At 44.3% G+C, this 20660-nt stretch overlaps 1 protein-coding gene across 1 annotated transcript in view; it reads left to right on the top strand.

Moving 5' to 3' along the window:
* The window catches only part of CRLF3 (cytokine receptor like factor 3), a 242802-nt gene that overhangs the window by 148413 nt on the left and 73729 nt on the right, over positions 1-20660 (top strand). Inside the window, exon 2 of the mRNA XM_085617194.1 lies at positions 10815-11022. Coding sequence (XP_085473320.1) covers positions 10815-11022 — 208 coding nt within the window. The remainder of the gene's footprint in view (positions 1-10814; positions 11023-20660) is intronic.

Raw genomic sequence — 20660 nt, 5'->3', positions numbered from 1 at the left:
CCTAACCTCTGGGCCCCCTTCTCTCAGCTGCACATACTTGTCACAGAAGCACTCTAAACAGAAGCCCTGCATCCTGCCCACTCTCTCTGCTGCAATAATTAGCGTGTTCAGTGTAATTATAAATTCAAGTCATATGCAAATTATTATGCAAGTACACTGATTTGCAAGGTTTTAGGAGGGGCAGCTTTCTCAGAGTGCTTTGTGTGTACAATTTCTGTGTGGCTGGTAATGCTTTGCCGCTGCCCCAAGTGTTTACACTAGCAGGAAACATGCTGGCACTGTGGGTGTACCTGCCATTGCCAGTGCACAGTGGGTGTTTGATTTGCACACAGTCACGATAACTGCATACACTGGGTGTGCGAACATGGTGGTGCATAGAGTCACGACACTGGCACAAATCAGTTTGTGCTTATGGGTTAACACCTCTTCAGCCCTCTGTGAATAATGTGTGTATAACTGTGTATAACACAAGGTGTGAATACCTGCCATTGCGGGGCACACTGGGTGCTTGATTTACACCCATTCAGAATACCTGCATGCACTAGGTTTGAGAATGTGAGAGTGCATACAGTCCAGACACTGGCACAAACTAGATTTGTATTTGTGAGTTAACACCTCTCTAGCTCTGTGCACACTGTGTGTCTATGAGAAATGCACACACTGGGTGTATGTCTGTAAGCGTGTGAACAGAGCCAGTAGATTTGCTCACAGAAGGGGTGTGTAGACAGTCAAAAAAATTCCAAACAGCAGGCGTATGTCAGTCAGTGTGTACAGACTAAGTTCTGTTCATACTAAGTAGGCACCTGAGTGTACACTATCCCAACACTGCACTGGTTGGGAGTATACATGGAGCCACAACAGTTGCATAAATGTAGGTGGGTGCACACTGCTGATATACTTACAAGCACTGGGTGTGTCAGCAAGCGTCCCTAGGCCCTTACTTGCATTACACCGGATGTGTGTCTAATTTTGCACTATCCTCCCTCTACACACATTGTGTGCCACGGGACAGAGGGTGAGCACTGCTTACACCTACATTTGTAGAGCGGATGAGATGAACATCTATGCCACTGTTTGGAAACACATTTCATGATTCCAGTATGCATTTTTTGGAAGTGGAGTAATCCCATTTGAAGGCTTCTTTGTCCTCTCAATAATTATTGATGTTCTGCATGGATTTAGCTGCGCACAATGGCACAAAAGTAAGCCAGCAGTGCCTAGCGTAGCATTTGTACTCGCTAGACATCCTCCAGCACAAATTCCTATATGTAGACAACAGCAAACGCCAGACATGTAAGATGCATAATTTAGGGTACAGCCCACGTTACAAAAGGGATTTCAGGCAATATACACACCGTATACCTCCAATCCACAACACAGTTTTCCACATCTTGCCACAGAATTTCACAGCGCACCACATAATTCAACTCCACAATATGTCAAAACTCGACGCTCCCTACCATCCCACATAATTTACTCCATAACTCACAATCTAACTTTACATCATTCAATTACACTTAATGCTATTTAATTACTATCCACATAATTCTACAGCGCACCATGCCACATATTTCCACAACTCCACACCACACTATTCCATACCACACAAAATCCACTACAAAGAATTCCAATGCAACCCATCTCTCTCTCGCACTTTCACCAAACCTATCATCTCTCCACAACACACCCACTGCCCTTCTCATCTCTCCCTCACACTCCCAAAACCCCCTCTCATCCCGCAATCCCACTGTCCCCTCTCATCCCTCCCTCCCTCACTCTCTATCTCCTTTGTATACAGCATGCTCATACATGCTGCCTTCCTGTACCTCCTCAGGCTGTGCACTAGCTCAACTTTTGCCCCCCCCCTCCCCCTCCGGGTGCCCCTTCCACATGTCCCTCTCTCACTCTTTCTCTCATGCCATCTCTCACCACTCTTTCACTCGCTCAAGCACTCTTTACGCCTGCTCATGCGGTTCACTTAAGGTCTTCGAGCACAATATCTTTCCCGTGGCTTTTCAAGGTTTTCATCCCCCAATCCCACGCTCTCCTCCTCCTCTTAGGGTGCCTTCTGCATATATACGCGCTCCCTCTTTATATTTCTGCGGCCTGTTCTCCCCTTCTTCCTCTCTTTCTCACACACTCTTTCTGCTCCTCTGTCTGGTGTTCATTCACCATTTTGTGCACAAACTACCTAGCCCTCTCTGTCTTTCTGTCTATCTATTCTCTGCATCTCTTCCCCCCTATCTATTCACCATGCCACATAATTCCACAAAATAAATACACTACACACCACACAATACCACCCCACACAATTCCACAACTAACAATTTCAATCCAACCCACATATTTCCTCTCCACCGCACAGACATTCACAACACTCCAAACAAAAACACATAGGTAAAAGACATTACCATTTACAACACCAATAGCTCTAACTCTCGCAAATGCGAGACCTATTGCATTGCAAATGCTTGTTTTTAATGGGAGAAATTTAAAGTGCATAACATTTTCTGCAAACATGTTCATAGTATGGGACACTTTTCTGCAGTTTAAATTTCTCTCATTTAAAAAAAAATTACTGTTAAACTAATCATTGAGGTTACTTTTCATTTCAATTTTCTCCCATTTTAAAGCATTCAGAAACATCATTTCGTTCACAGCTCCTATATTGGGTTGACAAGGACTTTTATTTAAGAGTTAAAGACCTTAGTGCTTTAGTTGTTCACCTCTGTGCCCCAGCTTCGGCCATAAATCTGACTCAAGCAATGCTCATTATTAGGCCCCTGCTCACTGCAGCCTGATGATAATAATGTAAAATAAACACAGCCATCCTTTAACTTTAAAAGGTAAATATGACCTTGTGCTTATTTAAAAATGAACTCTTTTATAATTTACTTTTTCTTGTGTATACAACTTGATAGTTATATCCTTATATATTCTTTCTTACTTTACTTACTTTTATGTCAAATAGGATTTGTTCTATTCATTTTATTGCTGTCTCTCTCTTGTTATTCCTTAATAAAATCAAACTTTAAAAAAAAAATGAAGGCTATGAGCTACTCTAGAGGTATTTGGGAGCTGCTTGTGATGGATTGGTTGGAGAAACATACATTAGACCAACAGGTAGTTCCAAGATGACATTTAACCAAGTAAAAGTTTACTAGTAGTTGCAAAACACATGTTCCAGTGGCCGAATTCAGTACAAAGCGCTTGCAAACGGGCCAAACTTATTTTCACAAGAGAGAAGTATGTGTTTTTCTGCTTTGTGCAGGTTCACTCATGTTTTCACTGAAAATATGACTAGCTGATCATGTTCTGCTGATTGCTGCTCGTTATTAATCTTCCTATTGAACACAATTTTGTAACTGCTCTGGTCACTGCTGAGTATTCTTACTAAGGTTGAGTCCATTACCCCCTCGTCTCTGTCCTCCTCAGCTTAGTCTCTACTTGTGAGGATATACCAGGTAAGAATTGCACTGGCACAAAGGATGCTCAAAAATGTTCAAAAACAATAATACCACAATTACCCCATTGCTGTTTTCAAAATAGTAGCACCATATGCCCCTGCAGAATCTGAACAATCCAAACGGTAATGCTTGACAAAAGTAGGATTGGACAACCATGTTTCCGCCGGACAAATCTCACGAAGGAATGCCCCTTCAGCCTCCGCCCAGGATGCAGCTTGTGCCTGAGTGGACCTCCCTTGAATATCAAAAGGGGAAATATCTCCTGCTGATTTGTATGCCTGAGAGATAGCCTGGCAAACTCATATGCTAATAATTTGGGTGGAAAACTTATTACCCTGGTTGGCCGTGCCATATGAAACAAACAGAGGCCTTGAGTTCCCCAAATCCCATGTCATATCCGAATAAACAGACAAAGTACACCTGACATCTATAGGGAAGGAACACACTCCGTTTCAGAAGCACTACTTCCTGACTCAAGTGAAAGGGGGAGTGAACCTTAGGAATACAAGTAGGATCGCATTTAAGGACCACCGTATCTGGGAAGAAACGCATAAAAGGCAAAGAAGAGATAAGTGCCCCCAATTCCCCTCATCGTCCTGCTGAAGTAATGTTTTAGCCGATAACCATAAAAAAGAAATGTGTTCAAAGGGGGCATGCTGTAAATGCTTCAAGGCTATCAAAAGATCTCAATAAGAGAATGGAGCTGAAACAATTGGTGTTTTATATCAAACTCTTAGGTAGACGTGACACCAGGGGAGGGACTCTTGAAAAATAACCATGAACATTAAGAGCCTTAATGGCCACCCACTGAGAAGAAAGTGTAGTAGGAGAAAGCACCTTTGTAAATCCATCGCTCATAAAATCCCAAATCAAAAAACTATCCCAGGATAGAGGGTCTAGATCCTTATCAGAACACCATTTATGAAAAGCACCCCCGTGTCTGTATATCAAGGGCAATCAATTTAGAGCAACCCAGTAAGACTTACCCTCTCACATTCGAGGTCGTCAGTTGGAGGATGGACTACCTGTAGAACAGGGAAGTGGAGAGGAGATGGATGGATGGATAGAGAGATGAACATACTGACCCTTGGACATATCCATCAGAAGGGAACCATGGCTGTCACGGTCAACAGGAAGCAATTAGTATTACCCTGTTCTTCTCCTCATGAATCTTCCAAAGCACCTTCGGAAGGAGGGATTATGAGGGAAAGCATAATGAATTCCATGAGGTCCAGGGACAGAGAGAGCGTCTTTAGCCGACACTTGAGGAGACCATGTCTCGGAGCAAAAGATTGGAAGCATTGCATTGTGTGGAAATGCATAAAGATCTATCCAAGGAATTCCGTACATAGCGCATATCCGATTGAATTCCCTGAGAGAAAATGGTATGTGACTGAAGAGGGCATGTTCAGATTGAGACTGAGACCCCTTGATATACATGCCCACCTGATCCAGAAGATTAATCTCTGCCCAGGCAGAAACCTGAGACACAGTCAGATTCAACTTCTCTCTCCTCATACGACCCTAATGAGTCCGATAGGAACACGTGACCTGATTGTCCATTGTTTCACCACATTCTCATCTTGCAAGTGGGTAGCAAATGCCTGAAGTGCCTGCCAAACTTTAGTCCATTCCCTACAATTCGAGGATTGGCTCGCCTGCCAACTGGACAAGCGATACTTCCTTTCTTGATTCTTGAATACCTTGCGTATGCTCCATGAACTGGCATTGGTTGTGAGATAATGCGGGTAAGTAAGAGAAAAGGGAATGCACCTTGACCTATTGACACCCTCCAGTGACCAAGCTAAATCGCTTTTGATGAGATCTGTGACAGGGACCTTCTGAATGTAGTCGTGAGAGGATGGTTCCCGATGGCAAAGGACGTGATTCACGAGAGGCTTCAGATGAGACCCTCAACCACCAGGTCTTTGCTGCTAGGGAGGATTGCTGAAGAAGATAGCTGACAGCTGTACACTTGATCCAGATTTGGTTTGAACTGGAATCCAATGAACAGTCCATCTTGAGATGGATGCAGATGTGACTTCTTGTAGGTGATGATGAACCCCAGGTCTTGGAGAATCTTGAGAACAAATTGTACATTTTCTTGGGCCTTTAGGAAAGAGGGAGCAGAGAAAAGCCGTCCGTCAAGATATGGAAAATTGCAAACTTAATTTGCATTTTTGCATTTGCAAACTTTACGCAGATGCAACAAGGCTACTACTGCGGCTAGTGCCTTTGTAAAGACCCTAGGAGGGGTTGCCAGTCCAAAAGGCAAGGCCTGGAACTGAAAGTGTTGCCCTCCAACAGCAAACAAAAGAAACACTTGACTGTGAGGATAGATGGGCACGTGAAAGTAAGCATCCTGTAAATCCAAGGTGACCAAAAAATCATCCTTCACTAACAGAGGAATAATCGTCTATAATGAAATCATCTTGAAATGCTCCGCTACATTAAATTTGTTGAGTGTTTTGAGGTCAAGGCCTGTTCGGAATCTGCCACCGAGTTTGGGAACTAGAAAGAGAATCAAATAAAATCCTTTTTCTTCCTTATCCTTTGGCACCAAAATCACTGCACCTTTGTCCAGAAGAGCTTGAATCCTTTGAACCATTGCCTGTAATCCGGAGCAGTCTCTTCGTAATGGTGTAGGAAGGAACCGATCCCGAGGACGAGCACCATAAAAGGGGATCTGATAGCCAGATCTGATGACTTGAAGGACCCACTTGTCTGCAATACATATCTCCAATTGCAGATCCAGCTGTAGCAACCTTGCCCCAACTTCTATATAGTCATTTGTTTGCTTGTTCTTGACAAGAAGGAATGTTTGGCCAGGATTTGTGGGCAAACGTGGCCCGGCCCCGAACGGCACGTGCCTCTTGCAAGATTTTAGGTTGTTTTCTGGACAGAATTACTTCTTTCCCAATGATAACTGAAACAGCTTTATTATCTTTTTATTCTCACCTGCTTTGTACACAATCTGATCTAATTCTAGACCAAAAAGGTTTTGACCAGTGAAGGGTAGTTTCATAATCAAAGACCTTTGACTGTCATTCAACTTCCAGGACTTAATCCACAATAGTCCAGAATAGAGCCAAAACTGATACTGATGACCAACACCTCACTTCTCAGTTGGGCAGCCATCTGGGAAAGGTGTAGATCACATGCCTCTGGTCTCCAACGGATTCCCGGCTTCATATCAGTCTCCTAAACTAGAGGGCCTTTCGCTGGCAGTAGAAGCCTTCCTTCCGTCTATAAAAGGGAGTCAGGTACAGGTGCTCAGTGACAACACCACAACAAACAGGGCGTGGTAGGGGGGTCTCAGACCCTGTTCCTGGAGGCCTTGTGCCTCCGGAAAAGGCTGGGCCACCATGGAATTTCCCCTGTGGTGAACCACATGGCAGGATCTTTGAATGCTAGTGTGGACAAGCTCAGACGTCAACACCTCATGGATCACAAGTGGTAGTTATACACAGAGGTGCCGCAAAAGCTTTGCCACAAATGGGTAGAACTTTGGCACCGATCTGTGTGCCACTGAGTAGAACGTGCAATGTCTGCAGTTCTGCATGTTGGAGTCTCCAAGGCGTCTCTCATTTGGAGACGTATTTCACTTCGAGGGGAACTTGGTACTGCCCAGAGTTCTCAAGAAGATCAGGATTGAACAGGCCCAAGTCATCCTAGCAGCTCCTGATTGGGCATGGAGAGTGTGGTATCTAGAACTCCTGAGCTTGATCATATGTTCTCCAACCAGGCTGCTCCTCCACGAGGACCTGCTTTTGCAGCAACAGAATTTAATTTAATGAAAAATATCAAAGCAAGTCCAAACTAGAGAAAATATACCAAGAAATTACTAATTTAATTCTGAAAATGTTAACGATTTTGTGACAATTCATGAAAATTGTATACTCAAAATTAAAACAGGACATATATATGCACACACAGATATATAGTGTACAATTACACTTATTCACAAAGACAAGAAGTGAAAACAAAAAATGTGTTTTACATATCACAACACAACTTAAACATAACCAATGAACATATATCAAAAAACACATTTAAACACAGTGGGCCATATGTATGAAGCCAAATTGCGATCGCAAACGCTGAAATTCGCAGAATTTAAGCGTTTGTGATCGCAATTTAGGCAGTGTGCAATGTAGCACACAAAAACCCGCTCGCAAAATAAGGAATCGCAAAATTTGCGATTCCCTATTTTGCGAATGCATTTAAGGAATCCCAAATTGCGATTCCTTAAATGCAATGTAGGAAGCACCCAAGTTGTGCGATTTGGGCTTAAGGAGTCACAAATTACCACCGACTTCAGGTTGGTGGTAATTTGTGATTTTCTTTTGGAAGTTTTAGAACTTCAGGCTTCTTATGAGTAGAGAAAGTATAGGAGCTTTATAAACATGATTGATTTAGTAAATCAGAACTAATAATAACCGAAATAATACATACAATTGTCTCATAAATGGAAATAGATACAGCAATTCTTTTTTTTTTGTGTGCAACATTTCTATTTTTTTGTCACAAGTGTTATAAATTGGGTTTCGGGTTGGCAGAGGTATGCACTAAAAGTTTGCCTGTGCTCACTCTGCGCTGTGTCGATGTTGCGGCAATGTCAAGAGTGCAAAGTGTTGATTCTACGGTGTCGATGCCGAACCGCTGGGCTGCAGGTGTTGCATCGGTTGAAAGCCATGCAGGACCAGGACTGTGTAGGAGTTGGAACTGTGCGTCAAGGACTTGTGGTGTTGGGAACTCACGCAGTTGCGATTCTTTGCAGGCGCTGCGGCAAAGTCAGGGCTACGTTGTAAGTCGAGATCGCTGTGTCATGCATTCTCTCGAGCGGAGATCACAGCTTTGGTGCTAGCAGGGGCAATGCGTCAATCTCTCAGGGATGCGCCCGTTCCCAAATGACTCTTTGGAGTCAATGCATTGGTTTCTTGGTTGTAGCAAAAAAACTCACTTCCAAGGGCCCAGGACTGGATTTGGCACCATTTGGCAGAGCAGGAGTCACAACTGAGGAGCCCAGGTGCTGGTAGAAAGATTCAGGTGAAGTCTTTGTTGTCCCTGAGACTTCAGCAACAGGAGGCATGCTCAGTCAAGCCCTTGGAGAAATTTTAGATGCAGGATGTAGAGAGTAAAGTCTTACTCCCGAGCAAAAAGCAGCAGGCAGCATTCCAACACAGCAAAGCAAGCAGCAAAGTGACAGTCCCTCCACAGCTCTTCTTCCTGGCAGAATGCCCTCAGTACAGAAGTGTTATGAGTATATGGTGTCACAGGTCCAGTACTTATTCCCATTTTGGCTTTTGAAGAAGAGAGACTTCAAAGAAACGTCTTTGTATTTTACAGGACAATGCTCATCCTGGATCCAGACACACTACAGGGAAATATGCAGCACTTTGTGTGGGGACATACACAGCCCTATTTAGGTGCAGTAGCAAGTAAAGGCGCCTACAAGGGATTTTGTTTACAAGAAAAACATTCTGTAGTTATTTGTCAAGGAGTTTCTCTACAGGTGAGTCTAATTAAATCACAAATCCAAGTTTTCAATTGAAACAATAATACTGACTGATGCCAGCTTCCGAACAACGTATTGACTAATAGTCACTGTCAAGATATTGTAACTGGAGGTTATTTGACTTCCCTGTGAAAGTGCCGCCATCGTGCTTGACTGACCTTGATCATTAGATCAGTGATAGCTCCGCTATTGATACAAGCAGTATGAAATTTACTCCCACTAAAAGGATTTAATCGTGTTGAGTCATTCAGCAAGAAAAGTATTTTTTTTTTAATGTGCAATATCTACTGTCCTGAAGATGGTCTGACGGACTGATGCCACTTAAGACCAAAACGTCGACTCCACCATCTACTTCCAAAACACTTAATGTGTTCAAGTGACCATTATTTTCACTAGGAGATATGTCATTTGTGATTTCACTGGAATAGATGTTTTGCTCATGAATTGTAGGATTAATTGTATTTTTTACCTCCTTTCATGATTTATTGCTGAATTAATTATTCATTTGTACTCCCTTTTTAATTCAATCAATACACATAAATATTTTTGTATATTCAACAGAAGATACTCCTGTGTTTGTGCTTTTCTTACTCATTTATTGATTGTTTCAATTGAAAACTTGGGTTTGTGATTTAATTAGACTCATCTGTAGAGAAACTCCTTGACAAATAACTACAGAATGTTTTTCTTGTAAACAAAATCTCTTGTAGGTTCCTTTACTTGCTACTGTTTGAATTGCCCAAGCCTCCAAGGGTGTATTAGGTTCCCCCGTTTTTACGCGCCCTATTTAGGTGCAAGTGTCAGCTCCTGCACCACTCTTGCTCAGTAAGGCTCATCAACCTTGTGATGGGTCATCAAGATATGCAGGGTACACCTCAGCTCCCTTTTTGTGTGACTGTCTAGAGTGAATACACAAAGCCTAGCTGTTATCCAGCGCAGACCTGTATTCTAGGGACAGGCAGAGGCACACAATGATTATGCAAGAACATTGCAACTTTATAAATATTTTGTATAAACAACAGTGGTACATGGCTGTGATTATTCAGAAACACTTATTCTAACAACAAGTCAAATCAATGTATTACCTTGGTCCGTGTGTTTATTTTACATTCAATTCAGCAAATATTAACACATTCACTTAGTGTATTTTTGTAATGTATCCTACAAAACGACTATTCTCTTATTCAAAGAAGACCTTTTTTGAGAAAATTAATGTGTGTTAACCCTATCTAGCGTATTCAAAAAAGGTACAGAACAGTAATAAATCAATAATGAATCAACATAAAGGAAAACAATTATGACAAAGTGAAATAACCACTAATAAGGAGCTAGATAGATTCACAACAGTGTAAACATGAATTGAACAAACAGTTCAGTGCATAAGATACTTTATAGAGGTCATTTTTAAACTACATAACAAAACCAGTTTTGCAGGATTAAGAAACCAGAGGTGATAATCCCAGTTTGTAAATGTTGTCACCCTCTTGGAGCAAGCTTGGGGGTTATTACAGATATAATCAGGAGTGGGATGGATGTTTCGAATATGTTTTCCACTAACTGTCGTATTCACATATATATACACACAGGCCATGTACTACAGTTAAACTACATAGTGTATATATATTTGTTCCACAGGTAATATACACAGTAAACTGGCAGTACGGTCTAGATGCTTAAAACTGAGTGGGATTGAAGAAGAGTGTTAGAATAGTTTGACGTACAACACAGATTTTGTTTTGCTTGGTATGGCAATTTTGCGGTTTCTTTGAATCTATATACCTTGTTTGACATTACATTCAAACTTATTCCCATCATTTTTTTATATTTAGATAAAAGAAAGTGCATCCCAAACGAGAAATGTCCTCAAGCAGCACTTCCAGGACTTGAAAGGGACACTGACAAAGTTGCTGGATGACAGATTAGTGACCTTGCTGCAGGAAGTGGATGTGATTGAACAACAGAACATCAAGCCCCTGGATGATTGCCAGAAGCTAATAGAACATGGAGTCAGTACGGCCGAGAACCTTGTCCGTGAAGGTAACGACTTTAAGGATACACTGGAACCCCTTAAGCTGCGGGGCTTTAAATGTGTGGATTCCTGCACTCGGTCAATTTCAGATATTCTTCAAGAACCACAAATGTGGTCTCCCTTTTAAATACTGAATGCATATCTTTAACTTGTTGTCTTTCTTTTGGTTCATTATTTTTGTTCTCAGTTTTTACTAATAGAATCTACGTCTCCACCCCCCCCCCCCCTCCACCCTTCTTTCTCTCTTTTATTCTATTTTTTTACACATACTATGCATCTGAGCTGATTCCTTCTAGCTGGATTCTAAAACTATCCAAGTACTCTGTTGAGAGGGATTGGGTTGTTGGTTGACCGAGGTGTTAGTCCTTCTCAAATGACAGCCACAATCACTGTCAATGTGAACCATAAACATTCCCAAAATTAAGCTAGGCTTAACCCACTGGTGGCTTGCCACAAAAGCAGTCCAGTTTAACTTAAAGGGAAAGTGTAAAGTATTTATGCAGCACACAAACAGTAATAACCTGAAATACACAACAAAGAAAAAACCCACACCAATTTATAAAAATAGAGTAAAATTAAAAAAATAGTTTGGCACCAAACCAACAAAAATCGAATCAGTAGAACCGGAGATGTGTAAGTTCAAAGTTTTCAGGTAAGCATAGCACCTAAAAGCCTGAAGTGCCACTCGCATTTATCTGGTTGCACGAGAACGGGTGAAAGTTACAAGTCCCGGCCAACCGCGATGTAGCATGGACCAGATACAGGGACCAGGTTAATCTCAATGAAAGGGTTATCTTCTAAAGTCGACAGTGAAGAGTTCCATTTGTAGTGGTCGAGCTGTGAGGAACAGGGAGACCATCACAACTGCTTGTCGCTGTAGATCCTGTCGGGCCCTGCGGATGGTCGTGGCTGGAGTTTCGTGTTGGCGTGAGGTCAACTTTGGCTGTCGATGCTGTATGTAGCACAGTACAAATCTCACGTCGCTGGCGGTCACAGATCTCATGTCGCTGGCGGTCGCTGAGTCAGGTTCACTGGAACTTCGTGTTGGCGGTCGGCATGGGCAGCAAGTTCTTGGCCACAAATGGATCCCTTCGCTGTCACAAAGAGCCCAAAATGTTACGATTTCTTTTTGTGGAGGAGCTCAACTGATGCCACACCAAGGGTTCAGGACCTGGGAGGCACCTCTTGGGGATCAGGTACTCACTCCAGCAGACACCATCAGGGCTAAGGCAGGTCCCGTTGCAGGTCCAACTGCAGCAGGTCAGCTGGTCAGTTGCAGAGAGGTCTCTGGAGCTTGTTGTGTCCCCATAGCTCAGAACAGGAGGTCAGTCAGCTTACCCTTGCAGTTACTTTAGCCTGGGATGAAGGGTGCAGGCCCAGTCTTCCTTCTCAGCATGCAGGGCAGGCCTCAAACAGCATGGCGTCCTTCTTCTATTATATACACAGTACGAGGAGTGTACTGAAGAGTGGGTCTGAGGGTGCCATTTTTATACCTGGTGCCCCCTTTGAAGTGGGAGAAGCTTCCGAGTTTTTCCACTAAAGAGGTGTCTGGAATTTCCTACCTCCCTGCCTTGATACTAGTCTTCTTGGGCGCACAATAGGCTAGTGTGAAGTCCTTTGTGAGTGCTGGGCCAGTGCCTTTGAAGTGAAAGTATGGTAGATGACAGGTCTGTCCACCCCACCCCTCCCCCATTAAACCAGGAGAACCCATCCTGCCCACATGCAGACCCTCCATCTGGGACTAATAACTACACCTAGTTGTGTTTGACCCAGGAACAGGCTGCGGGCACCAAATGTCAGTAAAAGAAAATGCCAACCTTCTAAAAGCGGCATTTTCAGATTTGTGACTTAAAATCCGACTTTACCATTACAGAGGGTTTTAAATTACAGTTTCTCAGACACCAAACATGACAACTGCTCCCATGCAAAAGTTATCACTTATTAAATGTAACAAGTCAACTGTATGTTATCCTAGGGGAGAGGTAGGCCTTGCAATAGTGGAAAACAAATGTGAGAGCTTTTCACTATCAGGTCTTATAAAAGTACCTGCCTAACATCTTAAATACAATGCACCCTACCATATGGGCTGTTTAGGGCCTACCCTAGGGGTGACTTATATGTGTTAAAAAGGACGGTTTAGGGCTGTCTAGAGGTTCATTTTGCCAGAAATGGCAGTTTAAAACTGCACACACAAGCTGCAGTTGCATGCCTGAAACATGTTTAAAAGACTACTTAAGTGGGTGGCACAATAAGTGCTACAGGCTAGCTAACTAGTAGCATTTAATTTACAGGCCTTGGGTACATGTAGTACCACTTTACTCGGGACTTACTAGTAAATTAAATGTGCCAGTTGGGTGTAAGCAAATTTCACCACGTTTAAAGGATAGAGCACAAGCACTTTTGCACTGGTTAGCAGTGGTAAAGTACAGAGTCCTAAAAGCCAACAAAAACAAGTTCAGAAAACAAGAGAGGTAAAGGCAAAAAAAGTTTGGGGTGAACCTGCAGAGAGGGCCAGGTTCCAACATCCGTGCTCTCATTTTCTGGATTCATGCTGTCAGATTTTAACCTACCTTATCCCTAGCCCAAAAATTATTAAGATAGTTAGGGAATCTGCTTTACCTTCATGGATCTCCACCCTGGATTCCTGCTGTGAGCACATCTTCACAGATAATTGAGTGAGGATTCACTCTTTCGTAGCTGTTGCTCGAATTGTGTTGACTTTGTCTTTCAAGAACTCCAGATAGTCTGATTTCCTCCTGCAGGCCCCAAGTTACTTGAGGGGGAGCCCTGATCTACATTTGCAACGACATTCTGTTTTAAACACAGCGCCACTGGATCCACATGGTTACTGTGATAACGGGCCAAGTTATTTGGGCCGTACACCGATTACCTAGACATGCGAGACTTCCAGTCTGTTTCGACTCTGATATTCTGAAACTGGCCATAGAATTATGGGATTTAATCACTAGAAATCAAAGAGTAACTACATTCCCCCTTCCATTTAACCCCACTGATGGGTAATCTAGATTTTTCTACGGGAATTAAGGATGATTTCGCTAAATGGTTGGAAGGTGGGTACAGGATGCTACGAGAGTTATTCCAGGTCAATGACATCCAGCCATTTAATCATTATAAACAAGAACATTAATTGAGGGAAACAGATTACGTGCACTATTTCCAGTTACAACACTGGGCCCAGATTTCAGAGAATAAAATGCCAGCAACCAGGTCCTTGACAGCCTGGGAGAAGCTATGCTGGTCCCAAAGGTCTCCTATCTAGTATCTATGGCATCCTTGCAGAAGTGTGCACGACACAAAATGGACTTATATAAGTAAATAGAACCAGATCTTGGGCCCCCTGTCTCTGTGACACAATGGCAAAAGCTCTGGTCTGACATACTTTCCCAGTGTAAGAACGTGCTGAACAGGGAACTGATGTACAAGCTCAGGGTAATATGGCATGTTACGCCCTCCAGACTGAAACAAATGTACGGCTCCTCAGACTGGAGGGGATGCCACCAGGAACAGAATATGCTACACGTCTGGTGGACGTGCCCAAGACTAACATTTTTTGGAAAGAGATCCTCTCCTACATTAGGGGCTTGGTAGGCTGTCAATTGCAGCCAAACCCTGCAACCATCACCCTTGGCCTAAAACCGACTAGGGATTGACAACCAACATGCTTTTGGCCGTGAAACAGCTCTTGACACGCCGATGGAAGTCCCCGGCCATTCCAGCAATGCAAGAATGGGTCGGCAGGCTCTAGATGATGCTGGCCATGGAAAAGCTGACCATGGGACTTTTATGAGCTGGGACAAAAATATGACCACCAGCGGAATGCATTGGTAGAGTACTTAACCGGACAAGGGTTTGCATTTGGATGTCCTAAATCACTGAGATCTCCGACAACTGGCAAGGGTGCCTGCATGGTCTGAACCTGTTTAGAAAAGAAAAAGATGATGTGCTATTGCACTACATGGAAAGTACACGTTGAAAGCTGATCTGTCTGATGAATTGCCATAGGTTAAGGGGCAGTGCAGGGGTTTTCTATGTTTTTCTTTCTTATGTTACTTGAAGCTAAATATACTTATTTGTGATTACCAAGGTTTGATAAGCTCACTAGCTAAGTATTGTGCACTTCGAAAAATCGATAGCATTTCGTTGGAGAATGATAACATTTAATTGGAGAAAAAAAATCAAGTACGAAGGCTTGACAGCCAACCTATCCATATGTTAAACAATGGTTCAGCACTGGACTATAAACTCCATATAATTTAAGAGGTTAATCTTAGACATGTGTAAAAGCAAACATTTTGACAAGCATATCCCTGAGGGAAGATGCGAAAATAAGGACTCCGAAATTTGAGGGTCTTCTATAACCTCCTTACTGGTGGGTGTTACAGAGGGTCTGCCACATCACAAGAGAAAACACGAAAAAAATACCTAATGTGTTGTGGCATTGTGGAGACATTTCCCTGACAGAGCTGCACAAAACAACAACTTTTGCTTAAGGAGAGGACTGTTTCTCGCGGAGACAGCCACAGGGCTAACAGATGTAGGCATCCAAAACTTGAATTCGTTGGAACTTCTTTAAAGTAGCCAAAGAAAGGATCCAAGCTTCCTAAGCATGAACAGGTAAACATGTCCAAGCATGACAAGCCTCCTAAGCGTAGCTAATAGGAATTCGGGTTCTCTGGAAACTATTCTGAACTTTTAGACATTGTAAGTGTTGCACTCGACTGATAATGAACAGAAATGTCAGCCAACATATATGGGAGAAACATCTAGTTATTTTGAAGATGGTTCTTTTGATTAATTTCAGCTAATTTGGGATATATGTCTGCTCTTTCAGAAACCTTTTGTTTTGAGTGTTTATTTTAATAAACACATGTAATACTTATATTCATTTGTAAAGTGCGCGCAAAAGATGTTAATTGCTTCCTGGAGTTTTGAGGCTGAGCTTGGCTACGTTGGTCTGTTTGTAGTTTATTTATGGCTCATAGTCGCTGGCGATAGAGAGTTTGAGCTGTATGCTCCTTGGATCTTAAAGCTCGTCTTTTTGAATAACTGCGTGTAAAACAGATTTTTTTTTAAAATAAGGTCGTTTTGGGTTTTTTCTAGCTTTTACTGTGAGTTGGTTTGACTTGCAGTATCCATGGCTTACTCCTGAATTCCGGGAGTAAAACTGTAGTGTTCCTGGTGTACTCCTGGAAACCAGGAGTAAGACCAGACTATTACAAGACAAATTCACTGCAAATGTATGTGAATCGGGCTCACTGTAGCAGGTGCTATGACATTACATGGTTCAATACACATTTATAGCTGCACTCCACAGTGATCTCTGTCCGCTATGTGCCTGTTCCTTTTGTTTGAATCCACGGATAATAATTTGGGCAGTTAGTGTTTGCGTCGTGCCATGCAGAAAGGGTTCAGATGGAAGAAAGACTTCCAACACTTGGGAATAGGACTGGGAAAGTCCTAGTCCCAAGTGTTTAAGTCTTCCTTCCATCTGAACCCTTTCTGTTGCAACTTTTAGAGGGTGCGCCTTACTTTAATATATCATTTCTTCAAGTACCATACATTGTTCCATTGGCTTCTGCCAGGTTATTGTAATCATAGACGCTGGTGCGAGGTTAAGGCTGCACCTGGAGGGGCTTTGAGCGTAAGTAACATGACTGGTTAGGGACAGACTTGTGCAAGTTTTAAGTCATGAGGATGCCAGCAGGGTTCCCTATGAATGTAAATCAAATACTCAGTATCCGATTGCCCACTCCAAGAAGAGTGCTTTGGTGAAGCGACACCCGCTACCATTTGGCCCTGTGAATAGACCCAAGTTTACACTTGTATGTGAAGGTTTTTGCTTACCTATGCTCACTTTAGGTGCACAAATTCCTTTTCAAACTGTCCTACGAGAGTGAGCATATCCCTGAGCCAAATTGCGTGTGGACTTTTTGTGCATATGGAGGAAGTCAGATCTATAATAATGTACAAATGTACAAATAAAGTGCCAACATCAATCCTATTTACGGTGTAGAAATAGTTGATAGAAGACGCAAGGGTCATTATTTGATTACTCAAAGACACTGGTTGAGGTCCGGATTAAAATCAGATTCGGGAGCTGTACAATAAGGTGTACAGAGGTCAATATAGTGTTTACGGTAGTTCAGGAGTAGCACGGGAAATTCGGGGAGGGCATTACAGACTGAATTACGGCTATGTAGAGTTTTTTTAGTATCATCAGTTAGGCATCAGTAACTAGTAGTACAGGCACTACAAAACAGAGAGACTGTAGAGCTATCAATGCATGTAAGCTTATATGCACATGGTCATCTGAAGTCAGTCAGCCAGAGGCCGCTGTTTGCATGTAGTATTTTACAGTGCATGCTACCTTTGAGGGAGCTTCAGGAGTGTGGTGTCAAAAGATTGGGACAAATCAGCAAATGCTTCACTTCTTTGTTGCAGGGCAGGTGTGAAGTACTCAGAAGTTCTCAGGTGATTTCCGTATTTCTAGGTGAGCATTGCATAAAGGCAGGGACGGTGCGTCCATTAGGGCGCTGGGGCGTTGCCCCCCTGCCCGCGTCTGTAGCTCCCTCGGTGTCTCTGAACTTAAGTAAACTCTCAGTTTACTTAAGTTCAAAGACGCAGAGGGAGAACTGACAATCATGTCAGTCAGCATGGCGTCGGACCGCCCACCCCCTTCAGAGTCTCAAGGGGGTGGGAGGTCCTGCGTCATGTTGACTGACATGCATTGTCAGACCAGGGACAGCAGGCAGCAGCACAAGTGCGCATGAGTGGGAAAGGTCGGCGAATTTTTCAGCCGTGCCCAGTCATGTGCACTTGTGTCTGCTCTGGTTGGCGCATGCCCATTAGGAGAGCGAGGGTTGAGCAAAGGCTCAAACCTCGGTCTCCTAATGGGCAGGCGGGCGGAGAGTAACCGTGCCCTGAGCCAATGCTGGCGCTGCTCCAGTGCCAGTATTGGCTGAGGAGTGCGGGGTTGCCACTCCAGTGAAGGCGCCAAGGGCCCAGAAGATGCTACCCGGACTGGCGGTCAGGTAAGTATTCCTTTTTATTTTATTTATTTTCTATTCATTCCTCACAGCAGAGGGAAGGCAGGAAGTGGCAGCGCAGACATGGAAGTCGGAGTCGGGCGGACAGGGCAGGCTGGGCGTGGCTGCGCCATTGTGCTCTAGCTGGAATGGCTTTGAGAATCGATCCAGTGCTTGTTTTCATGCAAACGCCGCTTTTACTGGGTTGGCGCCAAAGTTACGACATCCGATACACATTACATGGCGGCCCCTTTCAGTAACAGCTGGCCTGCTCGTCACCTTTGAAAAAGCGCTGCAGAGAGTTTGCAGTCAGGGTCCGAGCTGCTGCATGCTTGCTGCTGGTGCCTCTCTGAGTACAACTGGACTCGTCAATGCGAGCCTCAGCACAGCTGTGGCAAACGTCCCTCGCCTATTTATTTGCTTCATGATTTTACAGCGTGGACCACACAGGGGTGCTCCAAGTCAGAGTTACCACATTAAAGCATATACATCGCTCTATCACCGCTGCTTATTCACTGCTGCATTTGTTTTGCAGTCACATCATCGTCCAATTGAAGAGCACATATGCGCAGTTATAGGACTGGACCGGCATTAATGAACATAAACGGAGCAGCATAAACTGTGTCTGAAGGGAGCAAATGTCTATTGTCCTTGCTGCCTTGCAGCTAAGATGACTCACTGAAATTCGCAAATTAGCGCTGGGTGTTGATGTACGTTTCGGACACGCAGGACACTATTGTTACCCGCGTAGCTGTCAATGGTGCAACGGCGGCAGTGGCACCGGAGCCAAACAGTGTGGGGTCCACCGGACCCCAATTACGGCAGTCTTTTACTTGCAAACAAGGGGCAGCGGGGAGCATTTTCTCTGTTTGCACCAGGGCCTGTAGCATCCTTGCTGCGCCGTTGACTATTTCCAGATCTGGAAGGGTTGATGCGGTCTTTCATCTTACCGGGTCGATGAACTGAGAAACATGACTTTTGTTGCCTCTCGTGCAGATGGGTATATTTGGCACCATCTGCATTCTGTTTGCAGCGAAGGAGAGGGTTGTTTACAAAAGACATCCGGCAAATGCCTGTCTGATTGGCAGAGAGTAAAGCATGCTCAGATCTGAGGGGTACATGGCCGTCCTGCCGGCGGCGGCAGTGCCACAAGAGCTGGTATGACAAATCAGTGTATGGGCTACATTTTGTTTTTGTGTTTTTGCTGTTTGTGTTCTTGTTTTATGATCTGGTGGGCCGTTTTTTACATTTTATTTCTCTGCTATTACAACAAGCATTGCCTGCAGCAAACACAAATGAATATAGTCTCCCATACCATGAAATTCCCCTACGGAACTTGTCTTTACAAATTCAACCCTGCCCTCATTTTCAAATGTGGCCCACTTTTGGCTTTAGGTCCACTAAATGCGCCACTTTTAATTTGGTGCTGGCCTGCTGGGCCTATTTTCTTTCTAAATCTGACTCTGCCTGCGTCAATGGTGATACACATTCGTGCGATGTGATGGTGTGTGGTCTACCACCTGCACTGACAGGTGAGTGGGAATGAAGCACCAGTGTCGTGCCTTCCACCAGAGAGAGGTGAAGAATGAGATGACTGTGGATCCGATCCGATACGACACCGCCCCCAAGTTTAACCCACTGGAAACAACTTTGTGTTAATATTGCTCTTATTACTACTGATGTGCAGGTATTCAGGGGCTGTGTAGGTATTATGCTTTACAATTGCCCAAATCCATGGCGCATGTATTTGAACATCTCTGGGCAAGTGAAAGGTTGAAGAATCGTTGGTTTAGAACAGCAAGTCACTCAAGATGAAGTCTGTGTATGTATGCGTGTCTCTCTTTCACCCTCACACATCCGACCGTACTCTCACCTCTCCCTTCAGAGGCTGACAGAGACAACTATGCCACCCATGTGCTTACAGGCCTCTGGTAAGTTCATCATGTCTGAAGGGTGTTCTGCACTCCTGGCTCTCAACACGTGTGCAGGATGAGCAGAGGGACCTTGGTTACTGCTGACCTAGACAGGCCGCCAGGCCCCACCATAGCACAGTGAGGCACGGCTCGTGGGTGACTGACCGCCACCCCAGGAGAGTTATGCCCTCGCCGCACTGCCAGCCGCTATGCCATGTTTACGTATCGCTTCACCTCCGCCGCGCACAGCCGCTCCTCACTTACGTGTTCCGGTCAGGCAGGTGGAAGTCCACGGAGTAGCCGAAGTAGCTGCCCGAGGGCCCGCAGTAGACCGTGGCCTTCTCGGTGTCCAGGTTGAAGGTTAGCAGGCCAGGTGCGAGCAGGAGGGGCCCGAGCCAGGCTGGGAACCAGTGGCGCAGACCGCTGCGGTAAGGACCAGGCATCTTCAGGCAGCTCCCTTCAAAGGCCGGATGAAGGTAGGGCAGGAGTTCAGCAAGGGGCAGGAGGGCCAGGGGAAGGTGGACGGGAAGAGCGGCGGCTCTGCTGCCTGTCTGCAGGAGGCGACGGGGAGCCACGTGGTACACCCAGGAGGCGGCTTGGTGTACTCTGCACAGGCAGGGGTGTCTGCGTACTGCCCACAGACAGGGAGAGGGGGCTTGTTGTATTCTGCACAGGCAGGGGTGTCTG

Source organism: Triturus cristatus, chromosome 7, assembly GCF_964204655.1.
Source record: "Triturus cristatus chromosome 7, aTriCri1.1, whole genome shotgun sequence".
NCBI classification, from domain to species: Eukaryota; Metazoa; Chordata; class Amphibia; order Caudata; family Salamandridae; genus Triturus; species Triturus cristatus.
The sequence above is the reverse complement of the archived record's forward strand: the minus strand, read 5'-3'. Positions and strand labels throughout refer to the sequence as shown.